Source organism: Pseudorca crassidens, chromosome 1 (genome assembly GCF_039906515.1).
Source record: "Pseudorca crassidens isolate mPseCra1 chromosome 1, mPseCra1.hap1, whole genome shotgun sequence".
Lineage (NCBI taxonomy): Eukaryota > Metazoa > Chordata > Mammalia > Artiodactyla > Delphinidae > Pseudorca > Pseudorca crassidens.
The window spans coordinates 125,564,272-125,591,087 of NC_090296.1; the positions used below are offsets into that span (position 1 = coordinate 125,564,272).

At 39.9% G+C, this 26,816-nt stretch overlaps 1 protein-coding gene across 5 annotated transcripts in view; it reads right to left on the minus strand.

The window, feature by feature from the left end:
* LOC137232774 (OTU domain-containing protein 7A) overlaps positions 1–26,816 on the minus strand; it is a 389,090-nt gene that overhangs the window by 53,332 nt on the left and 308,942 nt on the right. For all 5 annotated transcript variants that reach the window (XM_067755571.1, XM_067755579.1, XM_067755553.1 and 2 more), the window contains one exon: positions 616–717. In XM_067755571.1, coding sequence (XP_067611672.1) covers positions 616–717 — 102 coding nt within the window. The remainder of the gene's footprint in view (positions 1–615; positions 718–26,816) is intronic.

Genomic DNA, 26,816 nt, shown 5'->3' on the forward strand with positions numbered 1-26,816 from the left:
ACCAGGAAGCTCGCATCTCCGTTGGAGGAGGTTGCTGACCTCTCTGTGGTGTATTCTGACTGTGCCGTGTTATTTACCCAAGCAGTACCTATGTCTGTCTTTTTGTCAGTCTGAGTGCATCAGCTGCAGTCAGTGTGGTGGCCCCAGACCTACCCAACCTCATGCACTGCTCCCCAGACTTCCTGCTCGAGCCCAACAGGGCTTAGCCCCGACCCCAAACACCATGTTAATTTCTGCCTTTCTGCTTTATCTATGTGGTCTCCCTGCCTGGAAGGTCCTTTTTTATAGTCTTTCAAGTTCTTCAAGTCTCAGTAAAATCTCACCTCCTCCAAGAAGTCCTCTTTGATTGCTCTAGATCACGATGTCTAATGCCCATCCCTGCAGCTCTGCTCAGGCCTCCTTCTATCAGGACAGGTCTTTTCTCGTGTGTGCTCTATGTCCCCACCAAGCCTGCCAGCTGCTTGACAAGAAGGGCAGGAATTGTTGGCTCCATCCCTTGGGGATTCTTCCAGATGACAGTAATGCACGTGGCTCTACTTAGTATATGATTGTCCTTTAATGACGCACAGAGCAGGCCTGGGCACTGCCACCCTCTGTCTACACTGTGGGGCTTACCCAGTGAGGCAGCGTGTAAAAGGCAGTTCCCGTCCCCTGTCGTGGCCAAAGGAAGAAGCCGTTTACAGCTCGTGCACACGGTGGACCACCAGTTCAGGCGACCTGGAACAGAAGCTCACGTTTAGAATCCCAGGACAGGCAGGGATGTTTGCTAAGTAAGCTTAAACATTGGCAGATGATTTTCTAGAGGATTCTAGAGAACTTCATTGGTAAGATGGAGGGTTATGGTTACTTATTCTCAAAAAATATATAGATTTTTTTCCTAAGATAAAAAACGGCCAAATTCTCCCATCAACTAGCAAGAAACTCAAGACTAAAGCCTTCTCTCCTTGAATCTGGGAACACGTTTTACACAAAATGTAAAATTTTCCTTTGTGTAATTTCCTTGAACACAGTTTCCCCTCCCAAAAGTTGTTTTTCTAAAAAAATACCATCCTTCTTTGTTGATGCATACACACCTTTGAGATATGGTTTATATTTAATTTTTTTAATTGACGTATAGTTGATGTACAATGTTCCAGGTGTACAGCAAGGTGGTTCAGTTATACATACATGTGTATATATATATATATAAAATTTTTCAGATTCTTTTCCATTATAGGTTATTACAAGATATTGAATATATTTCCCTGTGCTATAGAGTAGGTCCTTGTTGTTTATCTGTTTTATATATAGTAATGTGTATCTGTTAATCCCAGACTCCTAATTTATCCCCCCTTTCCTCTTTGGTAACCATAAATTTGTTTTCTGTGTCTGTGGGTCTATTTCTGTTTTGTAAATAAGTTCATTTGTATTATTATTTTTTTAAGATTCTACATATAAGTGATGTCATGTTATATTTGTCTTTGTCTGACATTGTAGCTATTTTGGTAAGTCATGTTAAATTTCATCAACACATCTCGAGACTTCTGCTTGCAGGAAGACAGAGTAGACATCCTCTCCACTACCCTTTCTACTAACTACAACTAAAACCCCTGGACATTACGTATAAAACAACATGGGAAGACTGAAAGGTGGAGAGAAGAAGGCAGACTGGCTAGGAACCTCAGGACTTGAGGCACAACCTGGTGGTAGGTGCCCTGGGTTCCTCTTTGCCTCACAAACCCCAGAGTAGATGCTAGAGAAGGTTACAATCTGGAAATAACGGAGGCTGTCAAAAAAATCATGCTCTCTCTAGTCAGAACACCAGGAGAGGGGCCTCTTAACCAGACAGCCACTGCTTAGAAAACAGCTGTTCTATTCCAGCCACACCCACAGAACAAACTGTAGCCCTCCCACCACTCTTCTAGCAGAGGCCAAGTGGGGAGCTGAGATGTCATCCTTGCCAGGCTGCCATGAATCACTCTCTACCCCTCCCCCACTGCCAGGTGGTACGGAGTCAGCACTTGAACCCTGCTGGATGGTAATGAGGATTCCACCCTTACCAAATGGAGAACATATGGGGAGCCTGGACTTTCACCCCAATCTGATGGTGATGAGGTTCGCCCACTACCGCCCAGCAGTACCAAGAAGCCCATGCCACATTAGGTTCCAGCAGAGGCAGTGTGGAAAACCTGTACGTCCACCCCCATCTGATGGCTGTGAATCAATGGTGTCCTACACCTAATGGAATGGTGTCAGAGAAGGTCTGCTAAAACACAAGATTTAAATGATTCAGAGTCTTATAACTTAATACTCAAAATATACAATTTTCAACTGAAAATTATTTACACCAAGAACCAGGAAGACCTCAAATGGAATGAGGAAAGACAACTAACCAACACCAACACAGATGACACAGATGTTAGAATTATCTGACAGAGATTTTGAAGCAGGCATCATAAAAAATGTCTCAACAAGCAATTACAAACAGGCTTGAAACAAATGAAAAAAAAAAAGAAAAATGTCAGCCAAAAAAAGTCTCAACAACAACAACAAAAGAAGATACAAAGAAAAGCCAAATTAGGATTTTGGAACTAAAATAATCCAACAATTGGTTAAAAAAATTCAATGGATGTGCTCGATAACAGAATGGAGAGAATAGAAGAAAGAATATGTGGATGACAAGGTATAACATAGAAATTACAGAAACTGAATAATGGAGAGAAAATAAACTAAAAAAGATCACGTGACCATAGTCCCATAGGAGAGGAGAAATAGGGTAGAGCTGAGAAAAGTATTCAAAGAAATAATCACTGAAAACTTCCCAATTTTTGTAAACAAACAAACCTATAAATATATGAATTCAAGAAGCTGAGAAAATTCTAAATGGGAAAAACCCATGGAAATTCATGCCAAAACACATCATAGTCCAATTTCTGTAAACTAAAGACAAAGAAAAAGCCTTGAAAGCTTCTAAAGAGAAACAACTCCTTACCTATATGGGAAAAACAATTGTAATGACAGTGAATTTCTTATCAGAAACCATGGAGATCAGAAAGAAGTGGAACAATGTTTTTCAAGTGCTAAAAGAAAAGAGCCATCAGTCCAGAATTCTATGTACAACAGAAGTATCCTTCAGAAATAAAGGGGAAATCAACACATTCTTAGATGAAGGAAAACTAAGAGAATTTAGGTTTCCAGTAGACCTAATTTAAAAGAATGGCTAAAGGAAGTTCTCCAGACAGAAAGGAAATGACAAAAGAGGAAATCTTCAAACATTAGGAAGGAACAACATGGAAAGAGCAAAAATATGAATGAATACAGAGACTTTCCTTCTCCTCTTGAATTTTCTAAATTACGTCTGACAGTTGAAGAAAAAATTATAACATTGTCTCAATGTGTGTATAAGAAATATTTAAGACAATTATAGATGGTGGAGGATAAAGGAGCATAAAGGCAGGTAAGGTTTCTATGCTTCATAAAAGTGGTAAAGTGTCAGCACTTTATGTGTATGCTTTGATAAATTATGTATATAACATAATATCTAGAGCAACCACTAAAGCCTATACAAATAGACATACTCAACAAATTCTATACAAACTCCTGCAGAAAATGGCCAGTATTACCTTGATACCAAAACCAGACAAAGAAAATACAAAAAAGAGAGAAGTACAGATCAATACCTCTCATGAATATGATACACAATTCTTAACAAAATAAAAACAAGTAGAACTCAGCATTTTATAGAAAAATTATACACTACATTTAAGTGGGGTTTATTACTGGGATGCAAGGCTAGTTTAATATTTGAAAATCAATCAATTAATATAATTCACCATATTAACAGTTTACAGAAGAAAAATCACTTGATCATATCATCAATGCAGAAAAAGGATTTGACAAAATTTGATACTCATTCATGACAAAAACTCCCGTTAAAAGTAGGAACAGAGGGGAACTTTCTCAACTTGGTAAAGAACATCTACAAAAACCATACAGCTAACATCATACTTAAATGTTAAAGACTGAATTCTTTCCCCTTAAGACTGGGAAAAGGTGAGGATGCTCTCTCTCTACCTGCTCTTCAACATAGTACTGGAAGTCCTAGCCAGTGAAATAAGTCAAGAAAAAGAAATAAAAGTAACACATATCAGAAAGAAAGACCTAGCACTGTCCTTATTTGCAGATGACAGGATGGTTTATGTAGAAAATCAGAAGGAAGCTACAAAAAATACTATAACTCATAAATGATTTTGTCAAGGTCACAGAATACATGATCAACATACACAAATCAATGGCATTTTGACATATTAACTCTGAACACATGGGCCTCAAATTTTTAAATATCATACTATTTACAATAGCTCAAAAATTAAATACTGAAGTATAGGTATAAAATAACATCTTCAGTACTTGTATGCTAAAAACTATAAAATGCTGATGAAAGAAATCAAAGAAGATCTAAACAACTGGAGAGACATACCATATTCATGAACTGGAAGACTCTCAACACAGTAAAGATGTGAATTCTCTCTAAATTGATGCATAGATTAAATGCAATTTCTATCGTAATCTCAGCAAGGTGTTTTGAAGAAAGGCAATTATTACCAATTTAGAATTCTATACCCCAGAAAAATAGAAAGAAAAAATTCATCACCAGCACACCTGCAGTAAAGAATTCTAAAGGGAGATCTCCAGACAGAAGGAAAATGACTCTATGGGAGGCAGGGTATACAAAAGGAATAAAGAGACTTGAAAGGGCAAATATGTTGGTAAATATTGATTGTTTAAAGCAATACTAGTAATGGCTTTTGGGGATCAAATTATATGTAGAATTAAAACACATGACAGCAACAACACAAAATATGGGAGCCTGTAACAAATGACATAAATTCTAAGGTTCATACATTGACCAGAAAGAGGTAAAAGTGCTAACTTAAGATAAATTCTAATAACTCAAAAATGTATGTTGTAAACTCTAATGTAACCACGAAAAGAATAAGAAATGTATAACTAACAAGATAGTAGAGGGGAAAACAGAATGATAAACATCCTTAAATAATTCAAAAGAGTACAAGAAAGAGAAAAAAGAAACACAATAACAAAAAACAAACAGCAAGATAACAGATTTAAACCAAAAGAGCATGTATATTAAATGTGGATGGACTAAATATTCCAATTAAAAGACACTGTCAGCCCTCCTTAGAAACCAACTATATACTGTTGACAAAAGAAACCATAAATATAATGACACAGAAATTTGACAGTAAGTAGGTAGAGAAAGATATATCATTCAAAAATAAGCAAAAGTAAAGCTGGTAAACTTTTACTGCTATCAGATGAAGTAGACATCATTAAGACATGAGATAAAGAGGGATATTTCATTGTGTGGTCCGAGCACATACTCTGAATGATTTCAAATCCTTTGAAATTTATTGATATAATCTTTATGTCCCACCATGTAGTCAATTTGGAAAATTGTTTACTTGAAAAGAATATATATTTATTCTGCAATTGGTAGGTGCCATGTGGTATATATGTAAATTAGGTTAAGCTCTTTATTTATGTTCATCTGATCCCTACTGATTTTTTTGAATATTGATTCTATCATTTATCAAGAGAATTCTGTTAAAAATCTCCAGTTTTGATTTTAGATTTGTCTATTTCTCTTTCGAGTCTGTCAATTTTTGCTTTATATATATTTTAGGCTAAATCTTAGGTGTATACACATTTAATACTGTTATGTTTTCAACTGACTTGACTGTGTTGGAGTTTCCTAAGCTATGGGCTCTGAGCTTTGACACAAATCCACTGTGTGCACAGTATCCCCCCATCCCTGCTTCTGCAACACCCATGGGGTTTGGAGGGCAAGGGAAACTGACATAAACATGGAACTCGTGCTGCTTGCTATGCTGTGAGTGATGAAGTCCTCTGTCTCTGACCCAGGAGTCTCATGTCTTTTGCCAGCATCCTTGAACCTGTGTTGGGCTGACTAGCTAGCTTGCAAGCAGAGTAGGATCGTCACAGTTCTGGACAGTTTTTGAAGATGGGGATGAGATTCCAACAGACACCGGGCTTTCTAAAAGAGAGAGGACATGGGGCCTCTTGGGCTAGGTTAGGAGATGGGAAAAGATGCCCTAGGATCCTGTAGGGAACTCTCTTACCCAGGTGATAGGCAAAGGGCCAGTGACTAAGGGCCTAACAGTCCTATCAACAACTGTTTAGAGGTGAAGCAGTGAGAGGTAGCGCTGAATGGGGGCCGATGCTCACTCCCTTCCTGTGTGACTCCAAGGAGCCCCCAAAGTTGATACAGGGCTTCTGGTGGACCAGACCATGGGAAGTTCATTTGGCTGAACTGCAAAAGTGCTCAGATGTGAAAGTAACTGCACCTGGCTCTCTCCCTCTGTACCTCCTGGCCCCTCCCTACTTCTCTACCCTGGCATCAGCTGCTTTCATGAAAGGTCGTAGGGATGGGGCCCAGGTCTCCCTGCCCCAGAGGAGGACCAGAGGTCACATGTACCTGTCCAAGTGAGCTGGGACACCTCATGGAGGAGAGGAGCTCAAACTTTTATGGCTATGTTGGAGAAAGGTGCCAAAGTCACCATCCCACACAGTCACAGGGGGAAGGGGCATCTGAGTTCAGCTGATGGGGGTTGGGTATGCTCATAGTGGGGAACAGAAGCTCGCGGGATCCTGTGAGCGGTAGCGCCCTTGGGTCTAATCCAGGGCAATCTTGTTGCTGCTTCTACACTTGAATGTACCACAGGGATTAAGTCCACATGCATGGACATCCCATCCCATAAGTGCCAGAGGGGATTCTCCTGATCAGAAGAGCCAAAGGTAGAGAAGGGCCAATGGGGAAAATGCTCCTGCCATTTACTCCTCATGGATGGGTCAGGGTTGCATGTAAGGGCTCTACCCACTGTGTCCGAGCTTTCACCTTGTAGATGGTGACTGCTGGCCTGCACGTCAGAAGCTCAGCCTCGGGGCCTGGACTGTGTGATATCACACCTCAGCCAGCTGGGTTGCTGATAAGTCCCCCAAAAATTCAGGGGCCTCCTTGCCAAGTCAAGTTCCTTGGGATGCTGTTGGGGATTCACAATGCTCAATCCCTCTGGCAGTCAAGGAAAACTGCTGTATCTTCAGCCCCCACACCCCACTGCCAAAAGAAGGCTCCTCCTTAGGCTCTGGGATGAAGATGCAATGTGCCTCAGCTGGGCATTCTAGTTGGTCTTTTTTGACCTCCAACTTGCAAATCAGCCTCCTGTGAGTGGAGCCAGCCTATCAGGCTATGTTGAAAGTGGTCCAGCAAACTCTTGGCATATTTGCTACTTTTGGGGGCCCTTTGAGTGCCAAGTGTCTGTGGCCAGTGCTCTCGCTGACCAGAACCTCTGGCAAGGGGAGGCGGCATCCACCCAGAAGTGCCCCTTGGGGTTTCAGACTTGTCACATCCCTGACATGGCTACCATGTTCATCCCTTTGGGAAAGCTGCAATTAACCTGCTACTGGACTCCAGCCAAAACTGGACATCTCCCCCGTGGAGGCCCGGTGACCCTGGCCTGATATTCCCATTTTGGGGTGGTCAACTCAGCTTCAGTGCAAAACAAGGTGAGAAGTGCCCGGTGAGCATCACTCGTCAGATGCAAATGGTGTATTCAATCACACAGCAGGCCTGGTCACAGCAGCCTCTGGATTTTACATGAAAAAGTAGCAGCTGCCCCTCTGGAAGAAACTATCCCCCACCCTGAGCCTGAAGCAGAGCTGCTGGCTCAGCAGGGCCCTGGACGCAAGGAAGCCCCTGAATGCCTAGGCTGTGCACTGATGCATCAGCTAAGCTGAGCCTGGTAGTGGTGGCTGGACCATGGTGGCTGTGTGGCCCCAGTGCCAGCTCTGCAGATACCAAAGTGGACTTGGTCATTCTGTCCAGTGGGCAGGGCTCAAGGCTGTTCTCATAGCTCTGGCCAGCACTCCCTGGAGGAAGTTTGCTATGTCTTTACTGACCCTTGGGCTGTTTGGCCTACTGGTTTGGTCTGTTACTTGGAAAACTACAGACTGGTAGATTAAAGACACACTTTTTTGGAGCCAGGAAATGTGATGAGAAATCACACATGCTGATCAAACTATCTGGGTCAGTCTTGTCCACGGGCATGGTGAGGGCCTGTCCTCTGATGAGACTAACTGGAATCAAGCTGCTTGTTGAGGCTGCACCTCTCAGACCACCACCACTGCTGCCTGGACCCCTTGCTGCACTGCACATGGTGACTGCCACCACACAGGGCCAATGAAGGAAGGACTCCTAGGTCTGATGCAGAGGCTGCCACTGCACGCCACACCTGGGACTCCTGCCAAGAGTCAACCCGTTTGTCTTGTGGTGGAGGAGGATGCCCTGCCCCTGCCTGTTCCTGGCGGGCTGACTGTCAGCTTCGCCTCACCGCTGTTGACACTTTTAACAGAGTTAACTCAGGCCACACCATTGTGACCCTTGAAACTAATCCATGATATGCTTTTGGCTTTCCAGACCACGTTCAGTCTGACAATGAGAAAAGGGAACACTCTTGCACTGCTGGTGGGAATGTGAATTGGTACAGCCACTATGGAGAACAGTATGGAGGTTCCTTAAAAAACTACAAATAGAACTACCATATAACCCAGCAATCCCACTACTGGGCATACACCCTGAGAAAACCATAATTCAAAAAGAGTCATGTACCACAATGTTCATTGCAGCTCCATTTACAATAGCCAGGACATGGAAGCAACCTATGTGTCCATCATCGGATGAATGGATAAAGAAGATGTGGCACATATATACAATGGAATATTACTCAGCCATAAAAAGAAACGAAATTGAGTTATTTGTAGTGAGGTGGATGGACCTAGAGTCTGTCATACAGAGCGAGGTAAGTCAGAAAGAGAAAGACAAATACTGTATGCTAACACATATATATGGAATCTAAGGGAAAAAAAATGTCATGAAGAGCCTAGGGGTAAGACGGGAATAAAGACACACACCTACTAGAGAATGGACTTGAGGTTATGGGGAGGGAGAAGGATAAGCTGTGACAAAGTGAGAGAGTGGCATGGACATATATACACTACCAAACGTAAATTAGATAGTTAGTGGGAAGCAGCTGCATAGCACAGGGAGATCAACTTGGTGTTTTGTGACTGCCTAGAGGGGTGGGATAGGGAGGGTGGGAGGGAGGGAGATGCAAGAGGGAAGAGATATGGGAACATATGTATATGTATAACTGACTCACTTTGTTATAAAACAGAAACTAACACACCAGTGTAAAGCAATTATACTCCAATAAAGATGTTAAAAAAAAAAGAATGAGATGGGTTTCCATGTGCTGACAATAAAAAATCTTCAAGATATATTAAGCAAAAAAAAAAAATAATAATAAATAAAAAGGGCACTCAGTGATGGGCTGATAGTCGAGATATGCAATGAGCTTTCCACATTCCCTACCACCCCCAGGCATCCGGTTCAGCTGAATATTGGGTTGCCCTCTAAAAAAGAGACTCAAATGATTTCTGGCTCTCCCTCTCTCCTCTTCTGGGTGTGTACCTGTTTTAGTCAGCTCATGCTGCTATAACAAAATACCATAGACTGGGAGGACTAAACAGTGGAAATATATTGATCACAGTTCTGGAGGCTGGAAGTCCAAGAGCAAGGTGCTGGCAAGGGCTCTCTTTCTGGTTTGCAGACAGCCGCCTTCTCACTGTGTCCTCATATGGCAGGAAGAGAGCAAACTCTGGTTTCTCTTTCTCTTCTTAGAAGGACACTAATTCCATCATGGGGCCCCACCCTCCTGCCATCATCTAAACTTAATTACCTCTCCAAGGCCCCGTCTATAAATAACATCACATGGACTGGGGTGTTAGGGCTTCAACATGTGGATTTGGGGGAGACACAAACATCCCATCCATAATGGTGCCTTAGTATGGCAGTTTGTTCACTGTATGTCTGCCCTAGAAAGGGATCATCCTCATTCAGCTCTTCCCTAGTAATGATCAGGATGAACAGTTAGGGGGCTACACAGAGCTGGCCGGCAAATTTAATTCCATCCTGACCATTTCTGGGTTATATTAAAATTGCTTGTAAAATTGTTTCCAGTTTATGAATGGTTTTATCTTATATTTCTAATGTTATGTGAAATTACTAGTGACATATTTGGGAATGAAATCTAATGGTCACCTCTTAGGGCCTTCAACTCTTTGTGAAATTTCAATCAAGTGAGAATGTTTTTTTTGTTGTTGTTGTTTTTTGCAGTACGCGGGCCTCTCACTGTTGTGGCCTCTCCCATTGCGGAGCACAGGCTCCAGAGGCGCAGACTCAGCGGCCATGGCTCACGGGCCCAGCCGCTCTGCGGCATGTGGAATCCTCCCGGACCGGGGCACAAACCCATGTCCCCTGCATCGGCAGGCGGACTCTCAACCGCTGCGCCACCAGGGAAGCCCGTGAAAATGTTTACGATACCTATTTCCAACAAGTTGTGCAAGTACTTAATTAAAACTTTTTTTTTTTTTTAGGAAAGAATAATACTAAGAGGATTGGAACAGTTGGAGGGGCATCGCATTATTTAATAAACCATCTGTCATTATTAAGAATACATTTTAATAAAGGGTGTTATTGTTTCAGTAAATAAATAAGGAAACATGAAGGATAAGAATTGCAAGTAATACTAGAAAATTAAGGCCCTCAAAAGTACATTTAGTTCAGAGTCAGAGAGAGAGTCAGAGCCTAATAGATTACCACATTAACCAAGTTTAATATAATAAATCTTGACAGGGTTTCATTTAAATGGGGTACTTATCAGCTCTACAGTGCTTTTTTGACTAAGATTCAGAAATTGCATTTTAATGATAAGTGAGTTTATTAATATAAAATAATGGTACCCTTATTTCTGAATGAGAACGTATTAACATTACAAAATTAAATAGACCACCATCTATTACATGAAGACACTGATGCTTATGCTAACAAATTGGTAAATTCTCGCCATGCGCAAGTCATCTTATTAAGGCTAAATGAGAAATGCAATCAAGGGCCTCACGTGACAGTGCCCCTGGATGGCTGGTTGGAGACGTAATTAGAAACAACATGTCTGCACTTAGTAATTTTGTTTTTCCAGACTGCGAATTAGCAACCTGTCTCACCTTACTTTTACAAAGCCCTTTTATAAACAACCAGGCTGGGAGAAATGAAAACTGGGTTGCCACAAAGTGAAAGAAAATGACAAGATTCTTGCTTATAAGGTATGAAACTCAACAGAGTGGCTGTCACACCTAAGAGCCCGACACATCAAATATGAAAGTGGCTGGACCCCATCCATCCTCTGAATGGGATCTGAGTTGGCGGTGGCCACTCGCAAGAGACAGTAGGTGCAGCGGACGGGGTGGGGTTGGGGGCCTGTCATGGAAATGGGGGGAGCGAGAGGGAACATGCTAAGAGGCCTGTGGTCTGCATTTATGACTGACCTCCCATTCTTACTCACAAACCCCTGATCTGTCTGGTGTTTCTCAGGTGAGAGGAGGTTCCCTGCCTGGCCCTGTGGAGAGCCAAGTTTGATGTGTTCAAGACAATCTGTGCAGCTCCATGCCCCTTGGCAGGGATGGGCATTGGTGTGGCCACAGGCTGCCACTTGGCCCATGAGATGTAACAGGCAATGTGCTGGGCAGCTACTGGGAAATTGTTGGTCACCCTTCAAAAGGGAACATGGGGCCTCTCCCTTGCGGCCCTGGATGATGCTGGGTGAGGATGTGTCACTGGGTGCATCTACAGCCACACTATACCCGAGTGGAGGCAGCACTGACCTGCCAGCCGAGGACAGGAGGGAGGAGCAGAAAGGTGGGTGTGCCTGGGTTCCCCACTCCCCCTCACCCAGGACACTGCGGAGCTGCCAGCCCTGCCCCCAGACTTACTGTGTGTGGGGTATAAAAATGTGGGATGGAAAGGTGGAACTCCCGCAGGCTGTGTTAGGGTCTCTCCTGCTCACAGCAGGACCCACGGTACACCCACCAGCTCTGTGTGGGGTGCATGTTCCCATTTTACAGACAAGGAAACAGACTCAGGGAGAGAAATAAACCTGCCCAGGGTGCACTGACTCTTAAAGGAGCCCTCTCACCCAGGGCAAAATCAGATCATGAACAAAGCTGGTCTAATTCAGTCGGACATGGTTGAGTTTGGGGCAAGCAGTTTTAACTTCTCTGAGCCGCTATCATTTCAAAAAACAGATTCTTCACCAACTAGCAGAGCTGCAGCTCAAGTGAAGTAAGATTCCACATGCCGTGCAGCGGGGCCAAAATGTGTGTGTGTGTGTGTGTGTGTGTGTGTGTGTGTGTGTGTGTGTTTGTGTGTGTGTGTGTGTATGAGGTCGCAGACCATTCTACCAGGTTTCTGTGGAGAGACCAGGGGCACCCAGTCCCCCTTTCCGGTATGCTCTTGCTCTCTTGCTGGTTTCTCTCATTCTATTTTTTCTTTGAAAGTTTTAAAAAGGGCTGAGAGCAATACTCCCATCCCTCAGGACCAAGCAAATGCCAACTCTCTGTCATAATCTGCTTCAGTTCATGCCTTTCAATGTATTGAATAAAAGAAAACAACACTAAAGATCAAGTTTAAGTTCCCTTTATGTGCCTCCCCAATTTTCATTCTCATTCCTCCCTCCCCAGAGGGACCACCACATGAATTTGGTAACTTTTTCATTATATAACACGAAGATAATGTCTTTTAAGTCATATCATAAGCAACATTAATATGCCATTAAATGTTGAAAAATGTGTGCTGTGCACAGGCTCTGCCTCTAGTTTCTACATCAAAACCATGTTATCTTTTTCTCTCCCATGTTTCTTCCCCTGTGGTCTCTGTCTCCCTCCCACCCCCACTCTCTGGGCTCACCAGTGTCCAGGCAGAGCAAGCTTATAGAGGAATGGAATATGGAATAATTGGCTGGGACTCAAAAAATTATTATCACAAAAAACAAAAGAAAAGAAAAGATATGGGACATTCTTGTAGAGAGACTAAAGAGCCATAATCAAATGCAACGTAGAAACTTTGTGTCTTGAATGAAAAACAAATTAGAAATGAGATTTGGGGGCTAATTGGGAAAATATGAATATGAGCTCTGTATTACATAGCATATTAAGTGAATGCTATTTTTCTTAGGAGTGATAGTGTTCTGGTTTTATAGGAGAATTTTCAGAAGATACATGTTTGCAATACAGAGTCAAATGGCTCAGGAAAAGTTTTATATACTTATTTATAAGTTTTTTATATATATATGTGTATGTTTATATATATATATATATTTATATATATATATATAGAGAGAGAGAGAGAGAGAGAGAGAGAGAGAAATAAAGCAAATGTGACAAAACTGAAAATTGGTGATTCTTGGTGCAAGATTTATAGATACTAATCTTCCAACTTTCCGTAGATTTGAAAATGAATGCCATGTGAGTCTGTCCCGCAGTTTTACATGTATGAGTGGAGACATTCTATTCTGGTGCCAAAGACAATTCCTCACTTGTAAAGGAATTGACTCACTTGTCTTAAGTTTTAAAGGATTGGTTGAATTCAGTTAAACATATTTGGGGGGAACCTAACTGATGCTTGTTGGACTGAACCTAACTGATACTTGTTGGACTGAAATTTTCTCCTCTTCAATAGATGAGCTGGAATTTTAACAGTTTGGTTATAATGTTTTACTTTTTCAGAGGCACAGAGCCCTGAAGCTTACAGGTGATTCCTCTGACACATATCATGTCCATGCCCTTTCACACCCATGCAGACAACATTCATAAATCACCATCCTTTTCAAGGCAGAAATGCTAATCAATCATCACTCTTCCCACAAAGGAGACAGAAGACCTGCTCATCCTTGATTCAGAGCTTTATGCAATAATGGCCGAAGTTGACGATGATGCTGGAATGAATTATTCACCCATAAAGTGGGCTTTGGAAAATCTGTATTTGAAGAACTGAGACCAAAGGGTCTAAGATAGTGAAGGGCTTGGAGAGGCAGCTGTCAGAGTGGTCAAGTGCAGGAACTCTGGGGGTAGACTCCATGAGTTCAAATCTCAGTTCCACTGTTTCTTAGTGGTGTGACCTTGGGCAAGTTACTAACCTCTCTGTGTCTTGGTCCCCTCTTCTGAAAAATGGGGATAGTAACAGTATTGACCTAATAGAGTTTTTATGAATAATATATTATTTAACATTTGGAAATCACTTAAAACAGGGCTTGACGTATAGAAAGCATCGTATATGTGTTTTTGTTAAAACAGGTTCAAAACCCTTGGTTAAATCAAGGAGTGTATTTACAAATAAACCAATGGTAAATGACTGAATGAACCAATACCCTTTGGCTTAAAAAGTACCTTCACATACTAAGGTCCTTTTGGGGGTAAGTAGGGTTGCTTTCGCATTCACAGAGGAAACATCTAAGAAAAGGAAGCTCTTTTTGTGCAGACTGCCTGGTACTGCTCAGTAAGGTCCACTGGTGCACAAGGAGGTGAGGAGCCATCTAGGAGCTTCTACTGGGCTTTGCTGCAGTATTTTTTTTTTAGAGGTTTTGCTTGTTTCCTTGTTTCACCTCATTGCTTCATCCAAAGCTTCACATAATGGTGTATGGCCATCTGATTCTGAGAGGTGAGTGCCAGAAAGAGAAGACAGTCCACCACTACTTTGGGTGTGAACATAGGTGAACCTTGTTCATTTTCTGACTGACTCACAACTTTGTTCACTTTTGGTTAATTCTTCCCTCCTCCAACCCAAGAGTGACCCTGCCTCATCACCCTCCTTGCACCATCAAACTTCACCCAGGCGACAGTACCATTGGCCATTTAAAATTACTGCCTGTTTGTTTTTTAATTTTATTTCGCTGCAGTACTTTTATTGAATTTTATAGAAGTATCAGTTCATAGCACATTGGGAATTTTAAAAAAAGTGGCCCTTCGGTACACATGGCTTGAGAAGCACTGTCTAGAGGTCATTGGAAATGCAAATTACACTCTTGAATCAAGTAGGTGCCTGCAAATAGCATGACAATTTTTTTGCCTACCTTCATTGTTTAGGTTGTGGTATTTGGAGAAAGAGACTTTAAAGAAAAAAGTTGAGTAGGTGTAAGGGGAAAGGAATCCTGTTAGGAATATAAGGGAGGAATAGGAGCTCAGCTAGCCTTATAGGTACCAAGTCCAAGGGACCAAAGAAAATGACTTTAAACACTCTGAACTATTTCTTACATCCCTACAACCGCCCATGATATTTACTTTTGTTATTCTCTATTTAATTATTCTCAATTTCTCTGTAAGGCTTAACAAAAAGTAATTTAAAATAATAAATTATTTTAAATTGTGTGCATGTGTGTAGAACAGCAAAGACAGTGGGAGAGGAAGGCTTTGTCATCGAACGTTAGAAGAGAGAAGCTCCCATCTCTGAGACAAAGGGGAGGACACAGGTTTAAAGAGAAAAAAGGATCAGAGAAAATAAAAGTCCTCTGCATCAACAATCCTTTGAAACGTATATCTAAGATTGAAATAAAGTTTGGTAAATCCCTAATGACCAAAAGATAAATATGGAATGGAAATTAGAAATATGCTCTTAACCTGCAACTACCTGTGGGTGGAGACATTTTGCCCATTTAATCACTACACAAGAACCAGAAAAAAGGCCTTGAGGCCTGTGATGTGGGGAATTGGGATTGAGGACCCCTTCCCTACTCCCCCAGACATAAAGTTAGGACCCTCAAACACTATTCCTTGAGTCCAAGGATTAGAAGTAATTTTCCTACTGGCAAAGGAAGCTGAGAAGTACATTTGTCTCTTCTAGACTGGGATTAGCACAGGAGAAAAAAAAAGAAAGCCCAAAACAACTTCTCCCAGAAATGTTGTAATTATTGACTTGGCTCTGATTTGAGCTAAAATTGATTTGTGGCTTGGAACCCCTTGAAACCCCTAATTTCTAAGCCAAGAAATTACCATAAAAGTTGATTATAGGATGGTAATTTCCCTTGGGAGTCTGGCAAAAACGATCAAACAAATATATTGCTCAACGTCACTGAGTACACTCTCAACACAGGCCATACAAGATTCCCACAGATGAATGTCCTGCTCACAACCCCAAATTACAAACCTAACAGGAAACAAGCTATGTAAGAGCCACAGACACAATATCAGCTATTCATAGATATCTATGAACTTGAGGTTAAGAATTGTCAGCTAGAGACTATAAACAAGTATATTTAATATGTTAAAGATATAAAAGAATGAAACAGAACAGGACCAAAGAATAGGAGGTAGGTTTGGAAAACAAAAATAGAAGTTAAAAATGGAAGATGACCATTAAGATAAAAAACTCAGAATCAGTTTAATAACAGATTAGACATCACTGAAGAAAAAACTTAATATACTTGAAGATAAGTCAGAAGACATTACCCAGAATGCAATTAAGAGGGGAAAAAAGAGAGAGAGAGAGAATACAAAAAAGAGGTTATGAGACAAGAAGAACAGACTGAAAAGTTCTAACACTACCTAACTGAAATTTGGAAAAAAATGAGGCAAGGCAATAGTGAAGAGATCCTGACTGAGGATTTTCCAAAAGAAATATATAGAAATAAATTCACAGATTTAATAAGGCTAAGACATTTCAAGTAAAACAAACAAAAATAATATGTTCCTTAGCAAATCCTTGTGAAACTGTAGAATATTAAAGACAAAGAAAAGATCTTAGAGCAGAGTTTAAAAAGATTATTCTCAAAGGAGTGGCAGACTGACAGCTAGTGTCTCAAAAGAAACAATGGAAAACAGAAGTCAATAGAATAATATCTTCAATGTGCTGAATGAAAATAACTGGCAACCTAGGATACTATTTCTAAGAAAAATGTTTTTCAAAAATGGGGGTAAAACAAACACATTTTAAAACTAATAAAAACTGAGAGAGTAACACAGAAGACACTCATCCAAGAAAATTCTAAAGGATGAACTTCAAATAGAAGGAGGATCTGATATGTAAGAAGAAATGAAGAGAAACAGAAATGGTAAATATATGGGTAACGCTAAATGAACACTGACTGCATAAAACAATAATAATAATGTCTGATGAGATTAAAAACACAGAACTAAAGTATTGATAAATGACACTAACTTATAAATCAGGAGGGGTGGTGAATAAAATGAATCCAGTGTAAGGTCCCGGTATTATCTGGGCATAGGTTAAGATGTTGATTAACCTGAGATGTGATTCATATGCATGTTAGATTTTTTAAGGCAACCTCTCAATAACAGATAGAGAGTGTATACCTTCAAAACTAGTAGAGGAAAAGAATAAAATGATTAAAAAATAATCAGAAGATTTAAAAGAGGGCTTGTAAAGGGAGAAAAAAACCCACATAGAACAGGGATAAATAGTGGTTACACTAAAAATTACTGCATGCACTAAAAGATAAAAGTTGTCAAACTGATTTTAAGAATAAAGCAACCACATGCTGTTTACAAAAGACACATGTAAAACATAGGCATCCAAAGTGCTAAAGGTTAAAGTATGACAAATGGTGCAAATTTTAACATAAAGAAAGCTAGGATAACTGTATTAATATCAAAGGTAAAAAGCATGACTAGAGTTAAATAGGCACTTCACAATGTTAAGCAACTCAATTCATAAATATGTAAATTTAGTTGCTGTATCTAATAACATATCTTCAGATTTAGATATGATTAAGTATCTATAAAAATAAAAGAAGATACAGACAAGTTTACAATCACAATGGGAGATTTTAACGCATCTCTCGCAGTAATTAAAAGAACAAGTATAAAAAATAGATATATAAATTTGAAAAACACAATTAATGACAAAATGGACATATGCAAAACATATGTTGGGACAATGCAGTCCCAACAGAAGACTATATTCTTTTCAAACACACATGGAAAATTAAAAAATGAACCATATTTTGGGCTATAAAGCAAAAGTATGTACACATATAGACCATGTGCTCTGACCACAGAGCAAATAAGCTAGAAGTCAATAATAACAGTAACTAGGAATATTTCAAAGATTTTCCATATATTTAGAAATTGAGAAACAGTTCCAATAATTCATGGGTGAAAGAATAAATCAAAGTGAAAATCAGAAAAATTTGGGGGGCTGTATAATAGTGAAAACATTACATTTCAAAACTTGTGGGATGTAGCTAGAATAATCAGAGAGAATTAATAACTTTCAATGCTTATAAGAGAAAAGAAGAGGGGCTAAGAATTAATGAATTAAGCATTCATCTCAGGAAGTTAGAAAAGAAACATTAAAAATGTAGAGAGAGGGCTTCCCTGGTGGCGCAGTGGTTGCGAGTCTGCCTGCCGATGCAGGGGACACGGGTTCGTGCCCCAGTCTGGGAAGATCCCACATGCCGCGGAGCGGCTAGGCCCGTGAGCCATGGCCGCTGAGCCTGCACGTCCGGAGCCTGTGCTCCGCAACGGGAGAGGCCACAACAGTGAGAGGCCTGCATACCGCAAAAAAAAAAAAAAAAAAAAAAGTAGAGAAAGACCTTCAAGATGGTGGAGGAGTAAGAAGTGGAGATCACCTTCCTCCCCACAAATACATCAGAAATACATCTACATGTGGAACAATTCCTACAGAACACCTACTGAATGCTGGCAGAAGATCTCAGACTTCCCAAAAGGCAAGAAACTCCCCACGTACCTGGGCAGGGCAAAAGAAAAAAGAAAAAAACAGAGACAAAAGAATAGGGACGGGACCTGCACCTCTGGGAGGGAGCTGTGAAGGAGGAAAAGTTTCCACTCACTAGGAAGCCCCTTCACTGGGGTAGACGGGGGGTGGCAGGGGGAAGCTTCGGAGCCACAGAGAAGAGCGCAGCAACAGGGGTGCAGAGGGAAAAGCGGAGAGATTCCCACACAGAGGATCGGTGCCGACCAGCACTCACCAACCTGAGAGGCTTCTCTGCTCACCCACCGGGGTGGATGGGGGTTGGGAGCTGAGGCTCAGGCTTTGGAGGTCAGATCCCAGGGAGAGGACTGGGGTTGGCTGCTTGAACACAGCCTGAAGGGGGCTAGTGTGCCACAGCTGGCCAGGAGGGAGTCTGGGAAAAAGTCTGGAACTGACTAAGAGGCAAGAGTCCATTGTTTCGGGGTGCGCGAGGAGAGGGGATTCAGAGCACTGCCTAAATAAGCTCCAGAGACAGGCATGAGCCGTGGCTATCAGCGTGGACATCAGGAGGGGCATGAGACACTAAAGCTGCTGCTGCAGCCACCAAGAAGCCTGTGTGCAAGCACAGGTCACTATCCACACCTCCCCTCCTGGGAGCCCACCACTGCCAGGGTCCCGTGATCCAGGGACAACTTCCCCAGGAGAACACACGGCACGCCTCAGGCTGGTGCAATGTCATGCTGGTCTCTGCCGCCGCAGGCTTGCCCCACATTCCGTACCCCTCCCTCCCCAACCCGGCCAGGTGAGCCAGAGCCCCCTAATCAGCTGCTACTTTAACCCTGTCCTTTCTGAGCAAAGAACAGACGCCCTCAGGCGACCTACATGCAGAGACAGGGCTATATCCAAAGTTGAATCCTGGGAGCTGTGTGAACAAAGAGGAGGATCCCACAGGAGCAGCAGATTAAACCTCCACAATCAACTTGATGTATGCAGCATCTGTGCAATACGTGAATAGACAATGAATCATCCCGAAATTGAGGTGGTGGACGTTGGGAGCAACTGTAGACTTGGGGTTTGCTTTCTGAAAATAATTTGTTTCTGGTTTTATGTTTATCTTAGTTTAGTACTTAGAGTTTATTATCATTGGTAGATTTGTTTATTGATTTGGTTGCTCTCTTCTTTTTTTAAATATATATATATATATATATTTCCTTTTTCTGAGTGTGTATGTGTATGCTTCTTTCTGTGAGTCTGTCTATATAGCTTTGCTTTTACCATTTGTCCTAGGGTTCTGTCTGTCCGTGTTTTTGTTTTGTTTCTAGCATAGTTTTTAGCACTTGTTATCATTGGTGGATTTGTTCTTTGGTTTGGTTGCTCTCTTCTTTCTTTCTCTTTTTAATTATTATATTTTTAATAATTTTTTATTTTAATAACTTTCTTTTCTTTTCTTCTCCCTTTTCTCCTGAGCCATGTGGCTAACAGGGTCTTCGTGCTCCAGCCAGGTTTCAGGCCTATGCCTCTGAGGTGGGAGAGCCAAGTTCAGGACACTGGTCCAACAGAGACCCCCTGGCTCCACGTAATATCAAATGGCTAAAGCACTCCCAGAGATCTCCATCTCAACGCTAAGATGCAGCTCCACTCAACAATAAGCAAGCTAGAGTGCTAGACACACTATGTCAAACAACTATCAAGACAGGAACACAAACCCTCCCAATAGCAGAGAGGATGCCTAAAATCATAATAAGGTCACAGACACCCCAAAATACACCACCAGACGTGGTCCTGCCCACCAGAAAGACAAGATCCAGCCTCATCCACCAGAACACAGGCACCAGTCCCCTCCACAAGGAATCCTACACAACGTAGTGAACCGACCTTAGCCACTGGGTGGAGACACCAAAAACAATGGGAACTACGAACTTGCAGCCTGTGAAAAGGAGACCTCAAACAAAGTAAGTTAAGCAAAATGAGAAGACAGAGAAACACACAGCAGATGAAGGAGAAAGGCAAAAACCCACCAGACCAAACAAATGAAGAGGAAATAGGCAGTCTACCTGAAAAAGAATTCAGAATAATGATAGTAAAGATGACCCAAAATCTTGGAAATAGAATAGAGAAAATACAAGAAATATTTGACAAGGACCTAGAAGAACTAAAGAGAAAACAAACAATGATGAACACCACAATAAATGAAATTAAAAATACTCTAGAAGGAATCAATAGCAGAAAAACTGAGGCAGAAGAACAGATAAGTGACCTGGAAGATAAAATAGTGGAAATAACTACCACAGAGCAGAAGAAAGAAAAAAGAATGAAAAGAATTGAGGACAGTCTCAGAGACCTCTGGGACAACATTAAACGCACCAACATTTGAATTATAGGGGTCCCAGAAGACAAACAGGAAAAGAAAGGGACTGAGAAAATATTTGAAGCGATTATAGTTGAAAACTTCCTTAATATGGGAAAGGAAACAGTCAATGAAGTCCAGGAAGTGCAGAGAGTCCCATACAGGATAAATCCAAGGAGAAACACGCCAAGACACATATTAATCAAACTATCAAAAATTAAATAAAAAGAAAACATATTAAAAGCAGCAAGGGAAAAACAACAAATACACACAAGGGAATCCCCATAAGGTTAACAGCTGATCTTTCAGCAGAAATTCCACAAGTCAGAAGGGAGTGGCAGGACATATTTAAAGTGATGAAAGGGAAAAACCTACAACCAAGATTACTCTACTGAGGAAGGATCTCATTCAGATTCGATGGAGAAATTAAAAGCTTTACAGACAAGCAAAAGCTAAGAGAATTCAGCACCACCACACCAGCTTTACAACAAATGCTAAAGGAACTTCTCTAGGCAGGAAATACAAGAGAAGGAAAAGACCTACAATAACAAACCCAAAACAATTAAGAAAATGGTAATAGGAACATACATATCGATAACGACCTTAAATGTAAATGGATTAAATCCTCCAACCAAAAGTCATAGTAGAGTGGCTGAATGGATGCAAAAACAAGACCTGTATATATGCTGTCTACAAGAGACCCATTTCAGACCTAGGGACATATACAGACAGAAAGTGAGGGGACGGAAAAAGATATTCCATTCAAATGGAAATCAAAAGAGAGCTGGAGTAGCAATTCTCATATCATGCAAAATGGACTTTAAAATAAAGACTATTACAAGAGACAAAGAACGACACTACATAATGATCAAGGGATCAATCCAAGAAGAAGACATAACAATTGTAACTATTTATGCACCCAGCACAGGAGCACCTCAATACATAAGGCAAATGCTAACAGCAATAAAAGGGGAAATCAACAGCAACACAATCATAGTAGGGGACTTTAACACCCCATTTTCACCAATGGACAGATCATCCAAAATGACAATAAATAAGGAAACACAAGCTTTCAATGATACATTAAACAAGATGGATTTAATTGATATTTATTGGACATTCCATACAAAAACAACAGAATACACTTTCTTCTCAACTGCTCATAGAACATTCTCCAGGACAGATCATATCTTGGGTCACAAAACAAGCCCCAGTAAATTTAAGAAAATTGAAATCATATCAAGTATCTTTTCCGACCACAATGCTATGAGACTAGATATCAACTACAGGAAAAAATCTGTAAAAAATACAAACACAGGGAGGCTAAACAATACACTATTAAATAACCAAGAGATCACTGAAGAAATCAAAGAGGAAATCAAAAAATACCTAGAAACAAATGACAATGAAAACATGATGACCCAAAACCTATGGGATGCAGCAAAAGCAGTTCTAAGAGGGAAGTTTATAGCAATACAATTATACCTAAAGAAACAAGAAACATCTCAAATAAACAACTTAACCTTACACCTAAAGCTATTAGAGAAAGAAGAACAAAAAACCCCCTAAAGGTAGCAAAAGGAAAGAAATCATAAAGATCAGATCAGAAATAAATGAAAAAGAATTGAAGGAAACAATAGCAAAGATCAATAAAACTAAAAGCTGGTTCTTTGAAAAGATAAACAAAATTGATAAACCATTAGCCAGACTCATCAAGAGAAAAAGGGAGAAGGCTCAAATCAATACAACTAGAAAGGAAAAAGGAGAAGTTGCAACTGACACTGCAGAAATACAAAGGATCATGAGAGATTACTACAAGCAACTATATGCCAATAAAATGGACAACCTGGAAGAAATGGACAAATTCTTAGGAAAGCACAACCTTCTGAGACAGAACCAGGAAGAAATAGAAAATATAAACAGACCAATCACAAGCACTGAAATTGAGACTGTGATGAAAAATTTTCCAACAAACAAAAGCCCAGGACCAGATGGCTTCACAGGCAAATTCTATCAAACATTTAGAGAAGAGCTAACACCAAACCTTCTCAAACTCTTCCAAAATATAGCAGGGGGAGGAACACTCCCAAACTCATTCTATGAGGCCACCATAACCCTGATACTGAAACCAGACAAAGGTGTCACAAAGAAAGAAAACTACAGGCCAATATCACTGATGAACATAGATGCAAAAATCCTCAACAAAATACTAGCAAACAGAATCCAACAGCACATTAAAAGAATCATACACCATGATCAAGTGGGGTTTAACCCAGGAATGCAAGGATTCTTCAATATATGCAAATCAGTCAATGTGATACACCATATTAACAAATTGAAGGAAAAAAACCATATGATTATCTCAACAGATGTAGAAAAAACTTTCGACAAAATTCAACACCCATTTATGATAAAAACCCTCCAGAAAGCAGGCATAGAGAGAACTTACCTCAACATAATAAAGGTCATATATGACAAACCCACAGCTAACATCGTTCTCAATGGTGAAAAACAGAAAACATTTCCTCTAAGATTAGGAACAAGACAAGGTTGCCCACTCTCAAAACTATTATTCAACAAAGTTTTGGAAGTTTTAGCCACAGCCATCAGAGAAGAAAAAGAAATAAAAGGAATCCAAAGCAGAAAAGAAGAAGTAAAGCTGTCACTGTTTGCAGATGACATGACACTATACATAGAGAACCCTAAGGATGCTACCAGAAAACTACTGGAGTTAATTGATGAATTTGGTAAAGTAGCAGGATACAAAATTAATACACAGAAATCCCTTGCATTCCTATACACTAATGATGAAAACTCTGAAAGAGAAATTAAGGAAACACTCCCATTTAGCACTGCAACAAAATGAATAAAATACCTAGGAATAAACCTACCTAAGGAGAAAAAAGACCTATATGGAGAAAACTATAAGATACTTATGAAAGAAGTTAAAGATGATACAAACAGATAGAGAGATATACCATGTTTTTGGATTGGAAGAATCAACACTGTGAAAATGACTCTACTACCGAAAGCAATCTATAGATTCAATGCAATCCCTATAGAACTATCAGTGGCATTTTTCACAGAAGTAGAACAAAAAATTTCACAATTTGTATGGAACCATAAAAGACACCAAATAGCCAAAGCAATCTTGAGAAAGAAAAACGGAGCTGGAGGAATCAGGCTCCCTGACTTCAGACTATTCTACAAAGCTACTGTAATCAAGACAGTTTGGTACTGGCACAAAAACAGAAATATAGATCAATGGAACAGGATAGAAAACCCAGAGATAAATCCACGCACATATAGTCACCTTATTTTTGATAAAGGAGGCAAGAATATACAATGGAGAAAAGACAGCCTCTTTAATAGGTGGTGCTGAGAAAACTGGACAGCTATAAGTAAAAGAATGAAATTAGAACACTCCCTAACAGCATAGACAAAAATAAACTCAAAATGGATTAAAGACCTAAATGTAAGGCCAAACACTATAAAACTTTTAGAGGAAAATATAGGCAGAACCCTCTATGACATAAATCACAGTAAGATCTTTTTTGACCCACGTCCTTGAGAAATATAAATGCAAAGAAAAATAAGCAAATGGGATCTAATGAAACTTAAAAGCTTTTGCACAGCAAAGGAAACTATAAACAAAAGAGAACTCTCAGAATGGGAGAAAATATTTGCAAACGTAGCAACTGACAAAGGATTAATCTCCAAAATTTACAAGCAGCTCATGCAGCTCAATATCAAAAAAACAAACAACCCAATCCAAAAATGGGCAGAAGACCTAAATAGACATTTCTTCAAAGAAGGTATACAGATTGCCAAGAAATACATGAAGGATACTCAACATTACTAATCATTAGAGAAATGCAAATCAAACCTGCAATGAGTTATCACCTCACACGGGTCAGAATGGCCATCATCAAAAAATCTACAAACAATAAACGTTGGAATGGGTGTGGAGAAATGGGAACCCTCTTGCACTGTTGGTGCGAATGTAAATTGATACAGCCACTATGGAGAACAGTATGGAGGTTCCTTAAAAAAACTAAAGTAGAAGTACCATATGACGCAGCAATCCCAGTACTGGGCATATACCCTGAGAAAACCATAATTCAAAATGAGTCATGTACCACAATGTTCACTGTAGCACTATTTACAATAGCCAGGAAATGGAAGCAACCTAAGTGTCTATCGACAGATGAATGGATAAAGAAGATGTGGCACATATACAGAATGGAATATTATTCAGTCATAAAAAGAAATGAAATTGAGTTATTTGTAGTGAGGTGGATGGACCTGGAGTCTGTCATACATAGTGAAGTAAGTGAGAAAGAGAAAAACAAATACCCTATGCTAACACATATATATGGAATCTAAAAAAAGAAAAAAGGTCAGAAGAACCTAAGGGCAAGACAGGAATAAAGATGCAGACCTACTAGAGAATGGTCTTGAGGATATGGGGAAGGGGAAGGGTAAGCTGGGACAAAGTGAGAGAGTGGCATGGACATATATACACTACCAAATATAAAACAGATAGCTAGTGGGAAACAGCCACATAGCAGAGGGAGATCAGCTCGGTGCTTTGTGACCACCTAGAGGGGTGGGATAGGGAGGGTGGGAAGGAGGGAGATGCAAGAGGAAAGATACATGGGGACATACGTATATGTATAACTGATTCACTTTGTTATAAAGCAGAAACTAACACATCATTGTAAACCAATTATACTCTAATAAAGATGTTAAAAAAGGTTAACTTATACTAGAATAAAGTATTAGTTGTTTATCTGAAATGCAAAAGAAAAAATAAAACCTAATGAGAACATTACAGGAGATGAAAGATCAATATTTCTCATGAACATCGATGTCAAAATTCTAATCAAAACACTAGCAAATCATATTTAATGATATACAAAAGGCATTATATCATAACTAAATGAGGTTTACTCCAGGAATGTACAAGTGGGTAAACATTTGAAAATCAACAATATAATCCACCAGTGTACTGAAAAAAAGGAGGAAAATCATATGATCACTTCAATAGATGAAGAAAAAGCATTTGATAACTTTCAACATCATTTATGAATGATAAAAACATAGCAAACCAGGAATGGAAGGTGACTGCCTTAATCTGATATGTAGTATCTACAAAAATGCTACAGCTAACATCATATTTAATGGTGAAATAGTACAAATTTCACTCTGAGACTGGAAACTAGCCAAGGATATCTGGTATTAACTCTCCAATTCAAAAATTTCCTGGAGGGTCTACCTAATGCAACAAGACAAAAAGAACCACCCCCTACCAACTGGAAAGGAAAAAATAAAACTATCATTCTTTGCGGTTTATAGGTCAGGAACCTAGAAAGTCCAAAAGATTCTACAAATTACTAGAATTTATAAGTAAATTTAGAAAGTTTCCAGAATACAAGATCAATAAATAAGAAGAAATTGTATTTCTATATCTCAGCTGTTGCTGGCATTTGAAAGATGTGTTTTACAATAAAAAAAATACATAAAATGCATAGAGATAATCTAATGAATAACATTCAAGTCCTTCACTTTGAAAACTAAAAAATATTTATGAGAGAATTAAGGAACATACCATGACCATGACTAGGAGATTTAACATTGCAGAGATATCAATTTTCTCTCAATTGATCTATAGATTAATTTATATGTAATTAACTTACATAGGTTCCATATTAAATATATAGTTATTCTACATAGAGTTCATATACATTAATTTATATAGAAATGCAAAGGCTGTGAATAGCAAAGACAAATCATAAGAAGAAAAACAAAGCTGGAGCACTTACACTGCATGGT